The sequence below is a fragment of the Dermacentor silvarum genome, chromosome 1, assembly GCF_013339745.2.
Source record: "Dermacentor silvarum isolate Dsil-2018 chromosome 1, BIME_Dsil_1.4, whole genome shotgun sequence".
In the NCBI taxonomy this organism is placed as follows: domain Eukaryota; kingdom Metazoa; phylum Arthropoda; class Arachnida; order Ixodida; family Ixodidae; genus Dermacentor; species Dermacentor silvarum.
In genome coordinates, this window is record NC_051154.1 from 204,239,548 (window position 1) to 204,258,617 (window position 19,070).

The window sequence follows — 19,070 nt, forward strand, 5'->3', positions numbered from 1 at the left end:
GCCTTTAATTCAAAAATTAAAAAGCTGAATAATTAATCTTCTTTAATTAGCTAAGTATTTAGTACTCAAAATTTATCACAGTGGTGGAAGAGGACTGACGATCCGAACACTGTAGGTCTCATAACCGGGCATTGGACCATTTTTTTTAACAGCATGGTTAACATTAGCTGGGACACCCTGTATAAATAAGCGGTTTCATCTGTATTTAACCCTTTCAATACTGACAGAACGTCAGAAAAAGTTGTAAAATATCTGAACTGCTCTTTATCAGGGGTAACACTGTTGTAAGCAGCAACAAAACAAGACTATTAAAATTCCATCTACAAGCTGGACTTAATGCCTTACATTAGCTTTTATTTTAGTTGCTAAGACTGAGTTCAGTATCCTAGATAGGTTATCCAAGAAGTAGTGTTGCATGAGGACTGTTATGGTGCACGTAATTTTTCTGTATGTTACTCATTGTTACTGTCTGAAGCTTAATAGGCTGCTGTTCTCTTGAAGCATCCTTCCATGTTGCCATGGTGACAAGGGTCAAGGACTATGGGGCAATTGAAGTTCTCTCAAGCCTTCTCCACTGCCCAGACTTTGACACAAGGATGATCACTGCAACGTTTTTGACTCGGCTGTGCTGCCGTCACATAGGACGCCAGGCTGTTTCAAAGGCAGGCGGCGTAGACAAAGTGCTAGGTGGGCAAAGCTTGTAACCTTTAGGTGGTGGCAGAATGCTGTGGTGAAAGCATGACATTTGGTTGAGAACAAGGGGCTGAATTGACAAAGGTTCTCATTCGCAAGGGCTGTTTGCCATTATTCGACTGCTTTCACTAATAATATGTCCAATATCACGATTGGCTAGCATCTGCTCTAGCATAAATCCTTTTTTTGTGAATACGGGCCCTGGTTCTCAGACTTATAGCTGACCTCTTGATTCGTTCTAGGGTCTTCCGAAGATCAGTGTGAACTAGTGAATTTTCTTTTCTAAGCAAAAACATGCACTGAGAAGCATACATCAAGCTATGGACATGACGACAACATGTTAAATTTACAACTGCCACAGTTATGTTATGTGCTTGAAATGTTGCCCACAGTGTGCTGTCAATTGTAGAAGTGGTATTACATGTTAGAAACAACAGCTTGAGGACGAGTATAGTTGATGGCAGTACAAGTTGCAAGTCCATTTCACCAGGGACCCTCTTTTACACAATTCAATTTTATATGGATTAATGTGGAAAATGTGGCTTCATACTTATAGATTGTTGAAAATGCCTTGTCAGCAATCTCTTTCACTTTTATGACAGATGATGCTGACGAGTGATGAATCTCTAAAGCAGTCCCTGAATACCACTTTGAACTCCTTTAAGAGCCCCTATAGTCTGCAGACAACAGTTCAAAAACTGCTTATTAAGTAGCCTAATAACAGGTGTGAATTCACCTCCTCTCCTTAACGTGTTCGTGTATTGCCATAACTATCTGCATAGTGTTTTATATTTTGTAACTTATTGCATTTTGTAATCCTCCCACTTCTACTTTTTGTAAATTTTCTTGCTGCACACTGTCAATAAGTTTGGTCAGTCACATGCATAAACAAGAAGGTTGCTACAGCAGCTCAGTAGATCTATTGGATATGGTACTGGGCATTTTTCCTATACGTGTTTTTTTTTGGGTACTGTCTAGTACAGTGTAGACCGCTTGTAACGTAAGTCGCCGGAGTCGCGACTATCCGTACTATAAGCGGTACCGCACTATAACCAAAGCAACAATTTTTAAGGCCTGCACATATGCAAAACATGTGCAGCGAGCCGCCACGTGTATGCGACAGTTGAGGAATGCAGCTAGAACGTTTGCATTCAATTTGCAGTCGAATCTCGTTAATTCGAACCAAATCATGCAGTGGCGCCTCTGACAGGCATTGCTCCGGCACCGCCAAAACTTGGGAGAACTTAGGAGAGACCCCTCAATGTCGCGTGCGAAAAAAAAAGGGAAAAAAAAAAAATGCGGCGGAGATTTCACTCTCACTCAAATGGCAAGGTCGCCGATTCTGCGTTGCGCTGGAACATGCACGACGTGCCGACGTCTCAGCCACGCTACCGTAGCCACCCGTAGAAAATGGCAGTGAGCCCTTCTTTCTCCTTTATGCTTCCTCTACTTTCAAGTCACGTGTTGACTTGCATGCTGCGGCTACGGCGCAGAGGCAAGCAGCGGCGCTGTCCTAGGTTGGTCAACGAAACTGCCCACGCTGGCAAACGCCCGCTTCCCGATAACGGCAGAAAACTAAACTTCGGGGAGCTGGCGCCGAGCCGGCTGGAGGGGTGGCGCCTGCACGGCGGCGGGCGCGCACGGTGACAGTCGAAAGTGAGGGAGCTACGAGGGAGGGCGAGGGGAGCCACCGAAGCAGCGGAGTTGCCGAGGCGAAATCCGCTTCCCTGCCGCCCTCCTCCCTCGCATTCCACGGTCTCCGCGTGCGCCCTTCGCCGTGCTGTGCCGGCGCCGCCCGCTCCCTGAAGTTTCGTTTACTGCCATTATCGTGAAGCGAACGTTGGATGGCGTTGGCAGTTTCGTGGCCCTCGCTCGCTATGCGCGCCGTGATATTTAACGACTCGCACTCAAGATTCTGGTTTCAGCCTCACTGGCTGTTCGTTCGCACCACGTGCCCTTCTCCTCCACTTCGTCTCTCTTTCTTCCTCGAGCACTCCTTGGGCCGTTTGAGGGGAGCGTTCGCCGTCTCCGCTGACTTCCGTACTCCCAGGCAACCGCACTGTAACCGGTATTTCGTTTCCCGCAACTGCACTATAAGCGATACGTTTATAGATGGAGTGCTATGGGAAAATTAACGGGAGTCTGTAAAGACCGCACTATATCCGGTCCTGCACTATAAGCGGTTACGTTATAAGTGGTCTATACTGTACTGCATATATGCATTAGTAGCTATTCTACTTTCTGGCATGTTTGAGACGGCAGTACCAGGTGTTCGATATAACACTGTAATAAATATAGGTAACATGGCTACCAAGTTATGTGGGAGCTGTCTTTGTGAGTTCTCGTAATTAAAAATAATACATTACTAATCTAGTTAAAAGGCCCCTCGCCAGGCCACATAGCAAGTTTTTGTTATGTGCTGGAAGTTATTACGTGCCTTCTACGGAGTGTTCTACAGTAAGAATTTTTCAAATTAGTTCATTAATAGCAGAGATAGAAATATTTGAGGTGCTGCGAACCCATGATTTTAAGATGCGAGCGTCACCACCAACATAGACACTCTCTCCACTTTCCCCGTCTAGCCCCCGCAAGCGAAATTCCTTTCCTGCGTTCTCCCATACCGGAACCGGAGGATCGCGTGATGAATACGTCACGGGCCCTGCCTTATTTTTTTTTTCTCTCGTGTTTTTGCTTAGTGGCGCCCGTCCGGTGACGGTCTCGCGCGTGACCTGTTGCATTTGTGTTGTTTCACACGGCGGACAGTTTTGCGCGCTCTGCACGAGAACACCTGATTAGTGGTATAAGTCAGTGCCAGTTATGAGCACTGAGGCATAAGCGAGAGGATTAAAGAGCATGATCACATCGCTGGAGCACGGTAGAAAGTGACAGTTTCGTTCTCTGCGTGCAAGCTTGGGAACAAGCAGGCAGAACAGAAGTACATCTCTCTTATTACGGTGCGAGGTAAAACAAAAACACGCAGACATTCGGTTTGCATGTTTATTATTTCTCTAAACTTTTTGGTCTATTGAAGCAACAGATTAAACAAATAACTGATGTTGCCTTGTATAATTCTCCAAGTCACGTGTCACTGTGAGTGATGTCACAGCACTGCCATGTACGTAGGCACACTTGTGTGAATACGTCGACTCTCCGGCTGTTAGCGCGGCGCCCATGAGGAGAAGGGCAAACTGAGTTAGGTTTGAAATTTGAGCTCTTTTCCGCGGCGCGTAGGAATGTAATACTTAGAAGACACGATTGTTAGCGCAGATTGTGTGCACTGCCCTTGTCAGCTCAAAATGACCAGACCTGGTGAGGGGGCCCTTTGGAAAAGCAAAAGCAAGTTATGTGTATACGAGTAATATGGGTGCCCCAAAGCTGTCCATCCATTCATTCTACCCATCATATCTGCTGAATAAATCATCCTCATAGCCTGTGAGGAGCCCCCCATGTAGCGTGTTCACTTCTTTTGGTGAAAATGAATTTTTTGAGTCACTGTTGCGCCATTTATGCGGTAATATTTCATTTTTGCATTGTATTCTAGCCACGTGTTTCTCACATTTTGCTGTCAGTGCCATACTTCTCGTTTACTTTACGAATTCAGAGTGGGATTATAGTTGGCAGCTTAGTTTTGCATGTGCTGTTGCCTCCCTTGACATATTTTGTCATTTCACTTTAGTTGTGTCATAGTTTGTGCTGTCCTCAGTAATTGGGTGCCTTGGTCTAAACATCTGTTACAGCTTAAAAATAGACATTTCAGCGTTTTGAGTCTGAATGCTTTATTTGATGGCACGCCTCTTGTACCTTCCTGTAGTACACTTCCTACAATAATGCCCCCTAAGCAAATGCTACAGTGTTAGATAACAGACAGGGCCTCACTAACTGTATATGTAACTTCGTAACTTTGTGTATGTAACCCTACTGCATATGTAAACTTTGTAAATTTCATGCAATCTCCTGAAATAAATTTGAATCTGAAGACGAGCTACATTCTTGCACCACTATTGAGCCATGTTGTTCACACTTTGCATCTTGGATGTAAGGAATGCAGAATGTAACATAACATCTGACTTCTTTTCAGATATGCTTTGCAGTCAATCCGGAGTGCTAGAAACAAAAATATAATGTTGTATCTGAGGCGTGATTTTATATGTAGTACAAAGTGCATATTTATTTGTTTGTTTATTTACTTATTTATTTATTTTTCTGTCTGTCCATCTAAATGAATGGGGTCAGTGGCAAACTGAATCTCTCTCTGCATGTTGGTGTCGGTGTTGCCACTTGACAACGCTGACAGGCTGAGCGGAAAAACAAGCTCCCATCAAGAAATGTGATACTTGATGATAACAGTGCAAGTGAAAGATATAAGTAAAAAACATAACAGAATACAGGTGAAGCGTGACAGAACATTTAACAGAGACCAAGTAAAAGCAATAAAATAAAGCATCTGTATGTCATTAGCAACTCTCCCCGTAAAATTAATTCCACATGTCGGGGGATCTGCATAACATTTTTTAATGGAAACTACTGCAATAGTAAACAACATTTAATAATAGTCCCGAGGCAGTACCATGGCAGGGCATATGAATTAGACACACGCAACGATTAACAGATAAATGAATCTTGTGATAAGTCTAGGACATATAGCAACTAGTTCACTGCAGTAAGGAGCATGCCTCAGGGTTAGTGAAAATGTATTCAAAATGCAGAGAAAAAATGGGGGATGAGGGTTTCCTTGGAGTGGATGCTGTACGTTTTAAAAATCTGGTTGTGTGGTGTTTCTGCTGTTGTTATTTAAGGGCGCCTAAGGAAGCTGGTGGATAGACGACGACAAAGAAGCAACTATACAATGATAACTGAGGAAAAGCTTATTTTGGTGAACCTCTTGCAGTCCATGTTCTTCCGCAATGAGGAGCTTTGCCTTGACTATGCCGACTCGGACCGTAAGCATCCCATTTTTTTTTTCACTTTCTATTTTGTCCTTAGGTACATGTGCAGTTTATGTAAATAAAAAGTTTGTAGGGCACTGTTCTTGTAACCGCATTTAGTAAGTCTTAAAGTAACATTCCCCACACAAATGAAAGATTTAGTAAATGTTGAGAGGCTTTTGGTGTTAAGGACCTTGGCTGTTGTGAGAGCTTCAAGAGAAATGCCGATGCAATAATCAGATGTGGACATGAAAAAAGTCCAAACAGGGTAACGAGAAATAGAACGGACTCTACTGTGTATCTTCGCATTGTGCCAGATGTAGAGGCATTAGGTTGAGATAAGTGCAGTGATCACAGTTAAGTTCAAGGTTTGACTTTATTTGTAAAGGGAAAATTGATTCGGGGGAAACAGAGAGTAATAAAGGCTGTTTGATAACAAATATGGGGCTTTAAAAACAGGAGGATGAGGGTAGGATAGAAGAAATGTGCGAGAACCTAACCATTATAATTGTGGAGGCCACAGTTGAAGTTGAGAGGGTCAGATGTAAAGTCAGGAAATGAGCTAACTCTTGCAAGCAACAGAGAAATGAATAAATAAATGCCAGGGTGGGAAAGGGTCAAGCCCTGGAGATCAGGCCGTATTGAATGAAGTGTTAAAATTTGATTGAGTGAAAAGTAAGTGGTATTTGAAATTGTAGCATTGGAATAACTAAAGAAGCAGTAAAGAACAGGGTAAGCATTAAAGCAGTAAGAAAAGAGACTAAGGCCTAGCAGGAACAAGATGTATGCTATATTAGTTAAACACGGCCTTTTTTGTCTCATTCAACCGAACTTGCAGAAGTGTTGTCAGAAGACGACCGTTTGTTGCTGGCCGCCTCCCACAGTGCATCGGTCCCATCATACGACCTCTGTATAACACCGCTAATGTCGTCTTACGTGGGTTGCACACCGACAGTTTTCCTTTTTCTGCCTGCCAATATTGCACGCTTGTCTCAGAAACGCCTAACTAGTGCTGAGCGGCCATTTTGCCGTTCACTTCAACAAATTCTGCTGCTTTCATTTTCAGTGCCTCTGAAATCTGTAGCATGCCACTACTCATCGTTCACCAGACAAAATCACACACGAGTGCGATGAGACGAGCGCACACAAGAAGTCACATGATTAGAAAAAATAAATAAAATACTACCAGCAATCGCATTTCGATATGGCTATGCATTCTTTGGCTATGCGTTCGCCGACATGCATGCTGTAGGTTGCCGGACGATGACTCGCATTCTGCTAAAGACTGCTATATAAGATGAGGGGTGACATTAGCCTGATTAAAAAAAAATTTATATCTCGACTTATATTACGGTTTATACGATGTGTAGATTTGAAGGGGCCTACTGCTCTTGGGATGCAGAGGTGTGCCTGCAAATTCAGTGTGTAAAATTTTATATGGTAGGATATTTTTCTCGAAACATATACTTTCCTTTATTACTTAGTTATGGCAGATGCTGCAGAACTGCAGTCTTGGTATTTGGTGTCACCATTATGAGTCCATATTTATACGACCACAACTGGGTGAGGTGGGTCTTCACCATAGGAATCAGGAGACGGTGACGAAGGTGGGCTTCATGATGATGAAAATAAGAAGAAAATGGTATTTACATGATATATACAAGGTAGTGGTTCTATCAGAGTCTTGAGCTAAATTTATAAATGTGGTTTCAGTAACTAATATTGTATTTGTTCTTCAGAACAATAATCTATCAATTTAGCTCAAGCTATCAATTTTTGCCTTTAGTGTCTCTTTAATCTCACCATAGCTTTTAAAAAATGCTACTTGCAGTTCTGCATAAAAAAAAAAAAAAAAAACTACAAATTTCATTTGTGTGACTTGCCAACCCTTTGCAACTAACCTTCGCAATGGTAGTTTAGCGTCATTTGAAGTGTCCTTCCAGCTGTGATATAACTTGTTCTAAGAGTTACATAATTGTAAATCTTGTACTTTGATTTTGGGGTAGTGCTGGACGCCATCCTTCTTTTCGGTACTCTGACCTCGTGTAACTGTGTAACTGTTTTAGGTAAATTGCTGTTTTAGGTAAATTGCAGTGTACCTGCTGGGTCATCAACCTTGATGTGATGTCAAAACTGTGCTGTTTCATTTATTTTAGATATTGCACTACTCAGCAAGATTCAGGAAGGTTTATCGCCAGCCTGCAAGCTCTATGAAGAAGTTGAGTATTGTCTACGCACATTGCTTGGTCCTGCCTACAACAAATGCAGGTTTGTGCTTTATGTATGTTTTAGAAATCTAAGTGAACAAATACTACTGTTTTGAGGGCAACCTTATACCATGTTTTCTTACTGTAGCTTCTTTTCTTTTGAGTCATCATCATCATCATCAGCATCAGCCTATTTTTATGTCCACTGCAGGACGAAGGCCTCTCGAGCCCTGTGATCTCCAATTACCCCTGTCTTGAGCTAGCTGATTTCCACCTGCAAATTTCCTAATTTCAACACCCCACCTAGTTTTCTGCCGTCATCGACTGCGCTTCCCTTCTCTTGGCACCCATTTTTTTTTACCCATTATATGTATTTACCATTAAATGGTAAATACATTAAAGCACCCATTAAATGTATTTAAGGAGAGGTTGGCGCCTATATGTGGCGCCGGCTACTCCTCTTCTCTTACATGATAGTTGTTGTCGGAAGGTTGTCAACAATCACAAAATTGGACTAATAAACACATGGATGAACATTGACGTACTAAGTCTTAACTGCAATATAAATAAATGTTCGCACAATAGAAGAGTTATAAAACTCTTCTGTCATAGTCACAGTCAGAAACAGTCACAAAACCGAAGTATTCACACGCAACACATGAGTTCACAAAGCATAAATGTTAACAAAACCAAGATGTTCACTCAGAAGATGTTGGGCACTTGCGAATTAGGTCCCTCTTGAATGCCGTGCTCTAAATACAACAGTCTTGTACGCAGAAACAAATGTTACATGAACATGACACAATAAACATGTAATCAAGAGTGCCTGTTAATAATAACAATGCGAGCAATAACTGTTATCTGACTTGGTATTTTTGTGATATTTTTGATTCCTCCAAGAATTGTACTAAGGCTCGCGCAGCGATGTTTTGAAGTTTTTCTGTTGGCCATGGGACCCAAAATTTTTTCCTAAAGATAGTGGCCGTCTATCCAAGTCATTTAGTTTTTCATAAAGCTTCTTACGGGGGAGCATCATGTTTTTTAGTGTAGAAGGTGTTCCATGTCTTCTTCAGCCTCTTCACATGAGCATGTAGCACTCTTAGTTTTTCTTATCCTACACAGGAAGGTTTTAGTATAGGCAGTGCCTAGTTGAAGCCTATGAACTGTTGTTTCAACAGATAGGCTAATTTTAAACTGAATATTGAATTCAATTCCAGGGTCAATATTATATAATTGAGAGTTCTGCGCGTCATTTATGAACCAAGTTTTCTTGAACAATCTACCGCATTGTTTGTTCAATAAACATCGTGCATCACTCGTTGCTAAAGGAACTATGGATAATTCATTCTGTTGATGCGCTGCACGTGCCATGTGATCAGCTCTTACATATCCTATGATTTCACAGTGACTTGGAATCCACTGGAAAGTTATGTCGTGTTGTAGATCTTTTGCTATGGTATACGTCTTCTGTATTTTATATGTCAATGGGCTGTTTGTTTTTATTAAGCCGATTTCATTTAAGCTCGGCAGTGAGGCTTGCGAGTCACTCAGAACTACCCAGCGAAGAGGTCCTGACTGCTGACATATGTAACGTAAAGCAGAAAGTATTGCGTAAAGTTATGCCGTTGTAGACATTGTAAATTGGCAAAGCTTACAAACTTTTTTCTCTTGGTATGCAGGTATATAAAACGCTGATGTAGAGCTTTGTTTCCAGCATGATTCATCGGTATATACGTGAATGCTATCTACGTACTTACCGTAGTGTAAAGATGTGATAAAGTTAACTGCTTTATCGCAACTACGGGCATATCACATTTACGATGTACTCCAGGAATTGAAGTGACTATTTCTGGAATTGCAAGTTGCCATGGGGGATGACTTGTGCTTGCAGGCCAGTATTTGTAAGCAGGTAGTAAGTTTTTGCACCGCCATATTTCTTCATGTATGCGTGCAGCGGTTCTATCCTGAAGGTCTTGGCATAGTGGATGATTAGCTTGTTGCGTTGCTAAACGAAAAAAATGACTGCAAGTTTCCGTAAATCTTAGTGCATGAAAAGTTGGTTGGCGGGATTCAGCAATTACCAAACCACTGGCAGATGCACGGGAAACGTCAAGACATATGCAAAGGCTTCTGGCCATTAATCTTTGAATTGTTTCCTCTAGATTACGGGATATGCCGTGTAGCACAGGAGCAGAGTATGCTATTCATTGTCTAATCATCACCGAGTGAATGCGTAATAAAGAAGAGGTTGAACTACCCAATCTCACTCCAACAAATCGACGAAGAATGTTGATTAGGTAGTTGACTTTCTCCTCTAATGCTTTTATTTGGGGAGCCCATGATAGCCGTCTGTCTATAATAATACCCAAGAACTTGCGTTTTCGCACAAGTTGCAAATGCTGAGAGTCTAGCAGGAGCTGGAATCTCTTGAGGCATTTCCTTGTAAACACAAGTACAGCAGTTTTCTCAAGTGAAATAATCATACCTCTACTTTTAAAAAAATCATTAATTATTGTTAAGCCAGCTTGTAACTTTTGCTGAACAGCTTGAGTACTTGAGTCAGATGCCCATATGCACAAGTCGTCTGCATATAGTGAATAATTCAAGGTAGCAGGCAAGATATGGGGTAATTCAGCCATAACACAGTTAAATAGAAGTGGACTGAGTACACTACCTTGTGGAACGCCTTGATTCACTTTATGCTCTGTATTTTTGCCATCAGCAGTTTCAATATAGATTTTCCTGTCTCTTAAGAATTCCGCAATACATCTCAGTGTTCGGCTAACTATGCCCAACTGGATTAACCCATGCAGTACGTGAGTGTGGCTGGCTGTGTCAAATGCACGCTTTATGTCTAGAAACACTGCAATGGTGATACTTCCACAGCTCTCTCATGATCCACATATGTAACAAGATATAAAATCGCATTCATCGTACACTGGGGCCTGCGGAAGCCCGCCATGCGTTGGTGCGTTGGTGCATTCGTGCGTCGGGCAGTGCGTTGGTGCATTCTGTCCACTACTGAAGCCTAGCATCAATCATCTTTTCCATAAGTTTACAAAGGCAACTTGTCAGGCTGACAGGGTGGAAAGAATCTAACGATAAAGGAGTTTTACCCAGTTTAGTAACAGAACCGCTCGTGCAATTTTCCAGGAAGGAAAAAGACATTCCGATATCCACGCATCATTCAGTAATTTTAATAAAGTATTTGTGGTTACAGGACCCAGGTTTTTCAGGGCAGCATATGTGACCCCATCAGGTCCACTATACAAGTGCTCTGGCGACACGATACAAGTGCTTTCTTTAATTCTTCTAGTGAAAACAGTTGATCTAGGTCATGATGATTGTTACTGATATAAAAATTGATTGATGCTTTGACTTCGTTGACAGAGTTACTGTATTCAGGTGTGTTTACTGCTGCACTTAGGCGTGTAATAAGCCCACTAAACTCGTTTGCAATGGTTGTTTCCGGTACTTTTTGGACTAAAGCTAGAGCTCTGAACTGTTGTTGGTGCGTTACTGGTCGACTTAAGCCTCACCAGTTCTGACCTGACTAAGGCCAATAATGTCCCAGGCACTCCTCAAACAGCCGTGCTAAGCTAGCCTCACTCGAGAGGGTGCACATGTTGAACGTTGCCAGGTTCAGTTTTCAGTTCTTTTGAGTGTCGTCCAGTAAATATCCCGATTGCAAGTCTGTGCAGAAACATTATTATGTGTGCCGCCTGCCGCGGTGGCTTAGTGGCTATGGTGTTGTGCTGCTAAGCACGATTGGGCTCGAATCCTCGCCACGGTAGCTGCATTTCGATGGGGGCGAAATGCAAAAACGCCCGTGCCCGGTGCATTGGGTGCACGTTAAACATCCCCTGGTGGTCAAAATTATTTGAGAGTCTCCCACTATGGCGTGCCTCATAATCAAATCATGGTTTTGGCACGTAAAACCCCAGTTTATTCAAACATCATTGGGGGCCTAACCTCCAGGCAGTGCTGAGTGCTTTCAAATGGAGCTACTATTCAAAAATATTTAATTAGAAATTAGGTAATAGGAAATGTTTGTTTATTATCTGTTTCCCTTAGCTTTACCAATGCACATTACACTGACTTGAATTGTGTTTTGAGGCAAATCTGCTTGCCCTTCAGCAGGCTTTGGAAAAGCTGTTTCCTCCTTATGTGCACACCTATGATTCTGACTGGTTCACTTTGTAGACAACTGTGAAAGACAAGCTTCTTAGTAATTACCTGTAACTATTTTTTGATGGGGTCCTCAGCCGTTTCGATGAATTTTACTGTCACAGCAGTTAAGTGCTCAAAACTGGGCTTGTCTTGTCTGTCCATCCATTCCACCATGCTGATGGCTACCAATGTCATCGTCGACGTGTTTCTGCAGTCATAAGGCTGTCTCATCACCATCGCCATAGGGCGAAGAAAAAGGAAACTTTGTCCACAACTGCCACCATTGGAATTCGAACCCATATCACTGAAGCAATTTGCATTTACGAGTTCCGTGAGCAAGCACTGCGCTGTTGCACAACAACAGTGCTGGGCAATTATTGCAAGGTTTTGTGCTCCACACAGACTCTGAGATTGGTGGCGTTTGTGAATGTTTAGAGGCAAGAACAAGCAACACTATTCATCGATTCATTTTTATTTCATTAAAAACCCCCGTGGTGGTATTAAATAAGGGTTGGGTTTGTACAGAAGAAGGTCTAATTGTCACAATGATTCAGTGTGAATGTGCACTTGTTACGCTTTGCATGAAGCTTGATAGGCAGGTGATAGTAGCGATGTTGTGGGAAAGGCCATTCCAGTCTTTGGCTGCTCTGGGGAAAAAATGAAGTAGAAAAAGCTTTAGTACAGGCATGTGGGTGAGTAAGTTGTAGTGCGCATAGCCAGCGTGATAAGATATGTGAGCTGCAGGGATAATGTAAGGTGCGCAGTTAAGTGGATAGGGAAAGAACTTGTGAAAGAGAGACATAGTTGCAGCGTACTGACGAAAAGACAAAGGTGATAAGTTACACTCGTGTGATAGAATAGGTTCGAGACCATTACAGAAAGAAACTAGAGTGGCAGCTCGCTGAAGTACGCACACATGATAGACTCTTCCTTTAAGGCACACTGATTGTACACAGACATAACAAAACATACACGTGACAGTTCCTCACAGTACATTTCATGCGGTACGTGGCGGAAAGGTGAGAAGTGACAAAGGGTAGCATGCAGCCTACAATTCATTAGGTAGCAGCTGCCGGCATGTCGGGAACGTCGTGGAACGGTTGTGTCGTACAGCAGGGGTTGTCCGCATAGAGCTCGGGTCAGTGGCTCTGCACCACGGTCAATGAACTGCCGCTTCTGCGTGCCTGGCTTTTAGATGTCAAGTTGTGCTCATGAGCACTCAGCAGCCCACTGCGTCATGTACAGCAGCCGATGGGGTAGCAGCTCATCTGCTGTCCCAAACGCTTATTCAGCAACAGACCAGCAGGTGCCACCGCGCCAGCCCTCCTGGACCATTTATTTATAAAGCCGAAGAGAAGGACGAGGTGGTTACTCAGCTGGCGGGAGTGTTGCTTTGCAAGCCACACCCCCACACTTTTTCTCTCTTTCTATACAGTATAGACCGCTTATAACGTAAGTCGCCAGAGTCGTGAATAACTGCACTATAAGCGGTACCGCACTATAACCAAAACAACGATTTTCAAGCCCTGCTCGTATGCAAAACATGTAGACCAAGCAGCCGTGCATACCCGAGAATCGAAGTGTGCGACTGGGAGTTTTGCATCCGTTTAAATTTTTGAACGTTGAAAGGTTAATGTCCAAGTACCCACGATCTTCACATGAAGCAGACAAAGTAATAATTAAAAAAAATGTCTCAGTATCGCCCGAAAGGCGAAGCATCAATTGCGATAGCAAATTAGTAGAGAGCTATAAGGAGTAGGGATAATAGTTTTATCGGCTGCATAAATTTGACACATTCGCTTACTAACTGAATTAACAAGCGTGGTGTCAACGCGCACAAGCAAACATGAATAGACTCGATGACCGCAGACAACCACTGTCAAAACGGGGGTGTGGGGAAACACGGCCGCACCAGCGAGCGAAGGTTCGTGTGGTCTATCTCTTCATTGGAAACTGAGCGGCGTAAGTGTGCAACTGAGCATAAGCATAAGCAAACTGAGCATAAGCAAGTGTCCTTATCAAGCTGCCATCTCTCTTAAATGCTGTGGGCTCGCGTGCTTGCTTCTTTTGGGTGCAGCATGTGGACTGATTGTGCCAGCTCAAAAGTGCCAATTACAGTACAACCCCGCTGATATGTTTTTCACGGGACCGAAAAAAACCAAAAAAAACGTAAGAGTTGGGAAACGCAAGAACCAGAAAACAGGAAAAATTGAGAAATGGGGAGCAGTGTTGAACTGCACACAATATTATTTTAATTCTTACGGGTGAAAAAAAGGTCGTAGTTTCGCCCGACAGCCGAAGTATCGATTGCGATAGCAAATTAGTAGACAACTATACAAAGTAAGAATAGTAGTTTTATCGTCTGTATAAACTTGTAAACTTAACAAGCATCGTGTCAGCGCCCACAGGCAAACATGAAGAACACATCACACTCGATGAGCGCGGATGCGCGCTGTCAAACGCTGGCGTGAGGAAATTAAGCGCCGCTGCAGAACCGAGCGAAGTGACCTTCGTGCTGTTGTCTATCGCTTCAACGCAAACTGAGCACCGAGAACACACGCACGCACAAAGCTACGAGCCGCCGACGCACACTGCGTGGACTCTGCCCCTAACACAGATCGCTTTCAAGATACAGCCCACGCGACTGCACGCCGCCGCGCAGTACGCAGTTGATGCCAGAGCACAACGCTGCCCGCTATCCCTGCCCCCTCGTTTCCTCGCCGGTGCCTCGAGCGCAACTGAAGAAGGCGCGGTTCCTCCCTGCTTTTCTTTCTTTCGCGCGCGAGATTTAGACGCGGTCGTTAGCTCCCCTCGCACGCTTTCACTCGCACATATAGCATACGGCACGCGGCGACGGCGTTATTGCCCTTTATACGGAACATCTATGAGCCAAAACCAATTTTAGGGCCACAACGCGTCATAGACACCATCTTTAGATAGCAAATACGGATCTCAAGGACCATGCTTTTGCTGGCGGAAACCGAAAATACGTCATAAGTGTCACCCCCGGCACTTTGGGCGGCCAATGCTATCGTCAAGCAACCAAGCCAAGTGACATGAAAAGTCAAAATGGCCACTCAGGCTGGTGCGGGGTGGCAGTTCGCAACGTATGATGCGGTAACGTTCCCACCATTGCGACGTAACAGCGGGGTTACCAACGCATTATGTTCTATGGGAGCTATGCCGGGACCGGCCGAAAACGATGTAAAAGCCGGTAAAACGCAGCACCCGGGAACATAACAGCGGGATTCTACTGTATCTTGCCTAAGGTCACAATTAAAGGGACCCTGAAACGATTTTGACAATATTGTACCGACGTTCTGAGTCGTTAGGGTAGTCCTTCTGATCGTTAATTGACACATCTAAGTGCTCCACGTAAAGCGTGTAAGTTACTATAAGGTTTTAAAAAGGCACATCGCTACCAATTGCATCACGCCACTCGGCTGAATTTTCAGCCGCCCCCCACTATTTGACGCGATTTCACCATAACACGTCAGTAGGGCGAGCTATCTGATTGGCTGCATTGGCTGCACATCATTATAGTGAACAAATGTTGTTCGTAATAATTCGTATTTTAGTTAACTTGTTTCTATAAAAAAAGAAAATAACAGAAAGAGAATGCACAAGGTCAGTCTATCACTACACTCAAATCGCTTCCGGCACACAGCAAGTGTCGTCTGCTTGTGTTACAACGTGCTCCGTGTTGACGCGAACTGCGTGGTCAGTGTTGGTACCGATCTTTTTTTTTGCGACCACCATGGTTCGCCTGTGTTACGTTGTGGGCTGCAAACGTAGCGACTGACAATATGTCAAGCTGCGACATCGAGTCCCTCTGCAAGGCAAACATGCAAGTGGAATGGCTGCAGTGCTGATCGTTGGTACCCAATCGGCACCAGCATCTACGCGTTTGCGTCCGTCACTTCACGCCGAAGGATTACTACAATAGAGTTTACCGTGTCCAGTTTTCGGATAAACGCAAGCGCAAGTGGACTGGGCATTTTACGGTGTGAGCTGAGGCGCAAATGTGAACGAACTGCACAGTGCAGCCACCTGGCTCAACCAAACACAGAGCTAATGAAGGAGTAACCAAGTATATTAGACTTTGCTGCTGGTGTAAATTTCTGGCAGAAGCGTAGTCTTGAACACGTCTTCTTAAATGTTTAAAGTGTTTTACACTTGGTTACAGCAGTATCAGCTCTGTGTTTGGCTGGTTGAGCTCTGTGCCACCAGGTGGCTGGACTGTGCAGGCCGATCAGGCCGGTCACGTAGGTCTACACTAAAGCTCCTTCATCACAGATTCACAGTGGTAGTAGTATGGAGGGGCTTTAGTTTACGCCTCCGCCCATCTGTCCAAACGCCCAGCTCGCCTGTGGTTATACCGGAATACCGAACATGCTCGCAACGCATAGCTCTCGCTGGGGATCGGCAGCCAGGCGGCTAGCGGAGAGGTTGGAGAGGCTTCGCGCGCTGGCTCGAAGACAGCCGGAAGTGGACGACGCGACCTCACATCATGACGCAGAGCCAGTGAAGGCGGAGTTTAGCCCCGATCACTCGGCGAATGAGTTCAGGAGAAAAAGCATAGGCTAGGGAGGAGGGTAACTTGTATTCGTCCGTAGCTCTCTTAATATGAGATGCTTCACTTAAATTGTGGCAAGAATGATTTGCTCTAGCTGTACCCTACGCGTCTCCAAAATTTGTCCGAACTGTTTCAGGGACCCTTTAAAGGGACACCAAAGGAAAATACTGTCAAGCTAAAGTGATAGATTAGTGCTTGAGAATCTCTAAGGCGTTAATATTATCGCGAACAGAGCCTCAGTAATTGAGAAATTGAGGTAAATACAGGACACAATTGGAGACTCCCCTGGGACATTCAAGTAGTTGCCCAATGACGAAGGCACTCCTCATTTAAATTCTGTCACTAGTACTCAACCACTCGTTGTAAAAACATCATTGTATTGCATTGTAAGACGAAAGAAAATGCTACTTGTCCAGTTCTATTTAATTTTTAGAAAAAGGAACTCATAGTAACGGAACCCTTAACAACAACGTGGGTGGTGGAAAGGTTTCGTTTTCGCTCGAATCTGCGCTACATGCGCTTTCGCGTTTCAGTAGTTTCGTTATTGCATATGCTGCGCTGGTTTGCTGGCTCGCGAATTTCGCACAAACTACAAGTAGCAGAGAATTCCACTTCTATGCGATGTTGCGGGATGCCTGAATGGTCCTTGCCACTTGACCAAATGCAGCTGCAGCGGCAAATCCTCTGCTCTGTCTGGGCTGGGTATCTCAATGGATGGGCGTTTGGGTTTTGTGCAAGAAACAGTACCGCCAACTGTTGGGCGCCGACGGCAGCAAAGGGTGTTAATGGCGCATGCAACGTCACCACTCCCCAGTTGGGTGGCGGTAATTGCGATAATGGTATTCGGACCCTTCAGATGCAATTTTCTCGTAAACTAAATCTTTTCTTGGCACAAAACAAGCGTTGCGAGGTTTCTGGAGTCGTATTTAAACAGCCCATGTTGACTTAGTATTTGCTTGTAGTGTCCCTTTAATACGCTGTGGCCACATTGACAGTGTCCTAAGTGAGAGGGGGGAAAAAAACCCAATTCCCAGCTCACCGCTGCTGCGTCAGCCCACAACAAACATGTAGTGAGCAGCTGAGCAAGTGATCAGTGATGGATAGAAAGAAGGGGGAAAGATAAGCTGGAAGTGCAGCCTAGCACACCATCTGAGTCGGCTAGCATCTGGCGCAGGCAGCTTGGCTAGCGATTACCAGATATGCGAAGACTGGCACAAAAATATTTTAAGGTCATAGGTGAAAAATACGCTGGTTGAAACCACAGCCAGAAAAAAATTTCGACAACCTATATTTCAAGATACCAATTTCGACCATTCCTTTTGTATGCTTTTAAAACTGGATGATCCTAAGAAACATTCACTTTATATATGTATATAGAAAGCTGCTAAATCTAGTGACAAAATGCTAAAATGGTAACACTGATTCCTGATTGGTATATTGCAATATATATTTATATATATTATACATATATATATATATATATATATATATGAATGAGAAGGGGAGCCGAGGGGCCCGGTTTTTCATAAGTCACAACCACACGAAGCCAACAGACAATGACAACCAGGAAAGCATAGGGGAAATTATTTATTTTAAATTTAGAAACATATTAAAGTGGATGAAAAAACAACTGGCCGCAGGGGAGAACCCACATCTTAATGCGAAGCCGGTCAAATGGATTTTAAATAACATAGGCATTTTGGAACAATATAATATGAGTTAAAGCACAGTAATTATTTACCTAGACATTTCATGTTTGTCTAATATCTGTACAGGTGATGCATAAACAGTGAACTGACCAGCAGGGTATAGGGGCTTTTACTTTATTAATGTATTTACATAATGGGTGATGACAGCTTAAATTCTGTGTTTATCTTCGAATTGTCATTTTCAAAAGATCACAAATAACCTAGTTTTCCTCGTGCAGGGAAGCACTTAGTCTACATTATCCCTAAATTTTTCTGGCTCTCGATGTTCGTGGTAGAACTAAATTCTGCAGAATGTGCTTGGCCGCATGTTGTTAGCACGGTGATGACTGTTACCCAAGTTTTATACAGGCCAAATACTACACTTCTGCCCTTGATCTACCTGAAAGCGGCCATGAAGAATTGATTGGTCTGATTCGTGTGAATGAGCTCAGCAGCTCAAATATCTAGGCTTTTCTATAGAGTGAATCTATCTTATTCACCTGGTGTGTTCTAAATGGTAAATTAATGTACTGCTATACTTGTGAAACGTCTACCAATCAAATGCATTTAGTGATGTTGCTGAACCTGCAGTGTTTAAATCCATTAAAATAAGTTTTGTAAAGTATAAAAAGGCATCAATTTTGTGAGCACAATGTAAAATTTTTGGTGACCACTGTGCTGTGAAGGGGGGGGGGGGGGGGGCACAATCGCAATGTGAAGACTTTCGATGTGAAGACAACTGTTCTTTCATCATGCTCATGGAGCCTATGCGTTGTACAGTGAGTTTCAGCCGCTTGCGTGCAGCTTTTGA

General features: G+C 43.6%; 1 protein-coding gene across 8 annotated transcripts in view; it reads left to right on the forward strand.

Moving 5' to 3' along the window:
• Positions 1 to 19,070, forward strand: part of LOC119436666 (uncharacterized) — a 91,359-nt gene that overhangs the window by 45,841 nt on the left and 26,448 nt on the right. For 3 of the 8 annotated variants that reach the window (XM_049659549.1, XM_049659555.1, XM_049659548.1), the window contains exons 3-5: positions 484 to 687; positions 5,490 to 5,633; positions 7,775 to 7,886. In XM_049659549.1, coding sequence (XP_049515506.1) covers positions 484 to 687; positions 5,490 to 5,633; positions 7,775 to 7,886 — 460 coding nt within the window. The remainder of the gene's footprint in view (positions 1 to 483; positions 688 to 5,489; positions 5,634 to 7,774; positions 7,887 to 19,070) is intronic. The other 5 variants (XM_049659565.1, XM_049659570.1, XM_037703624.2 and 2 more) reach the window with 2 other exon arrangements.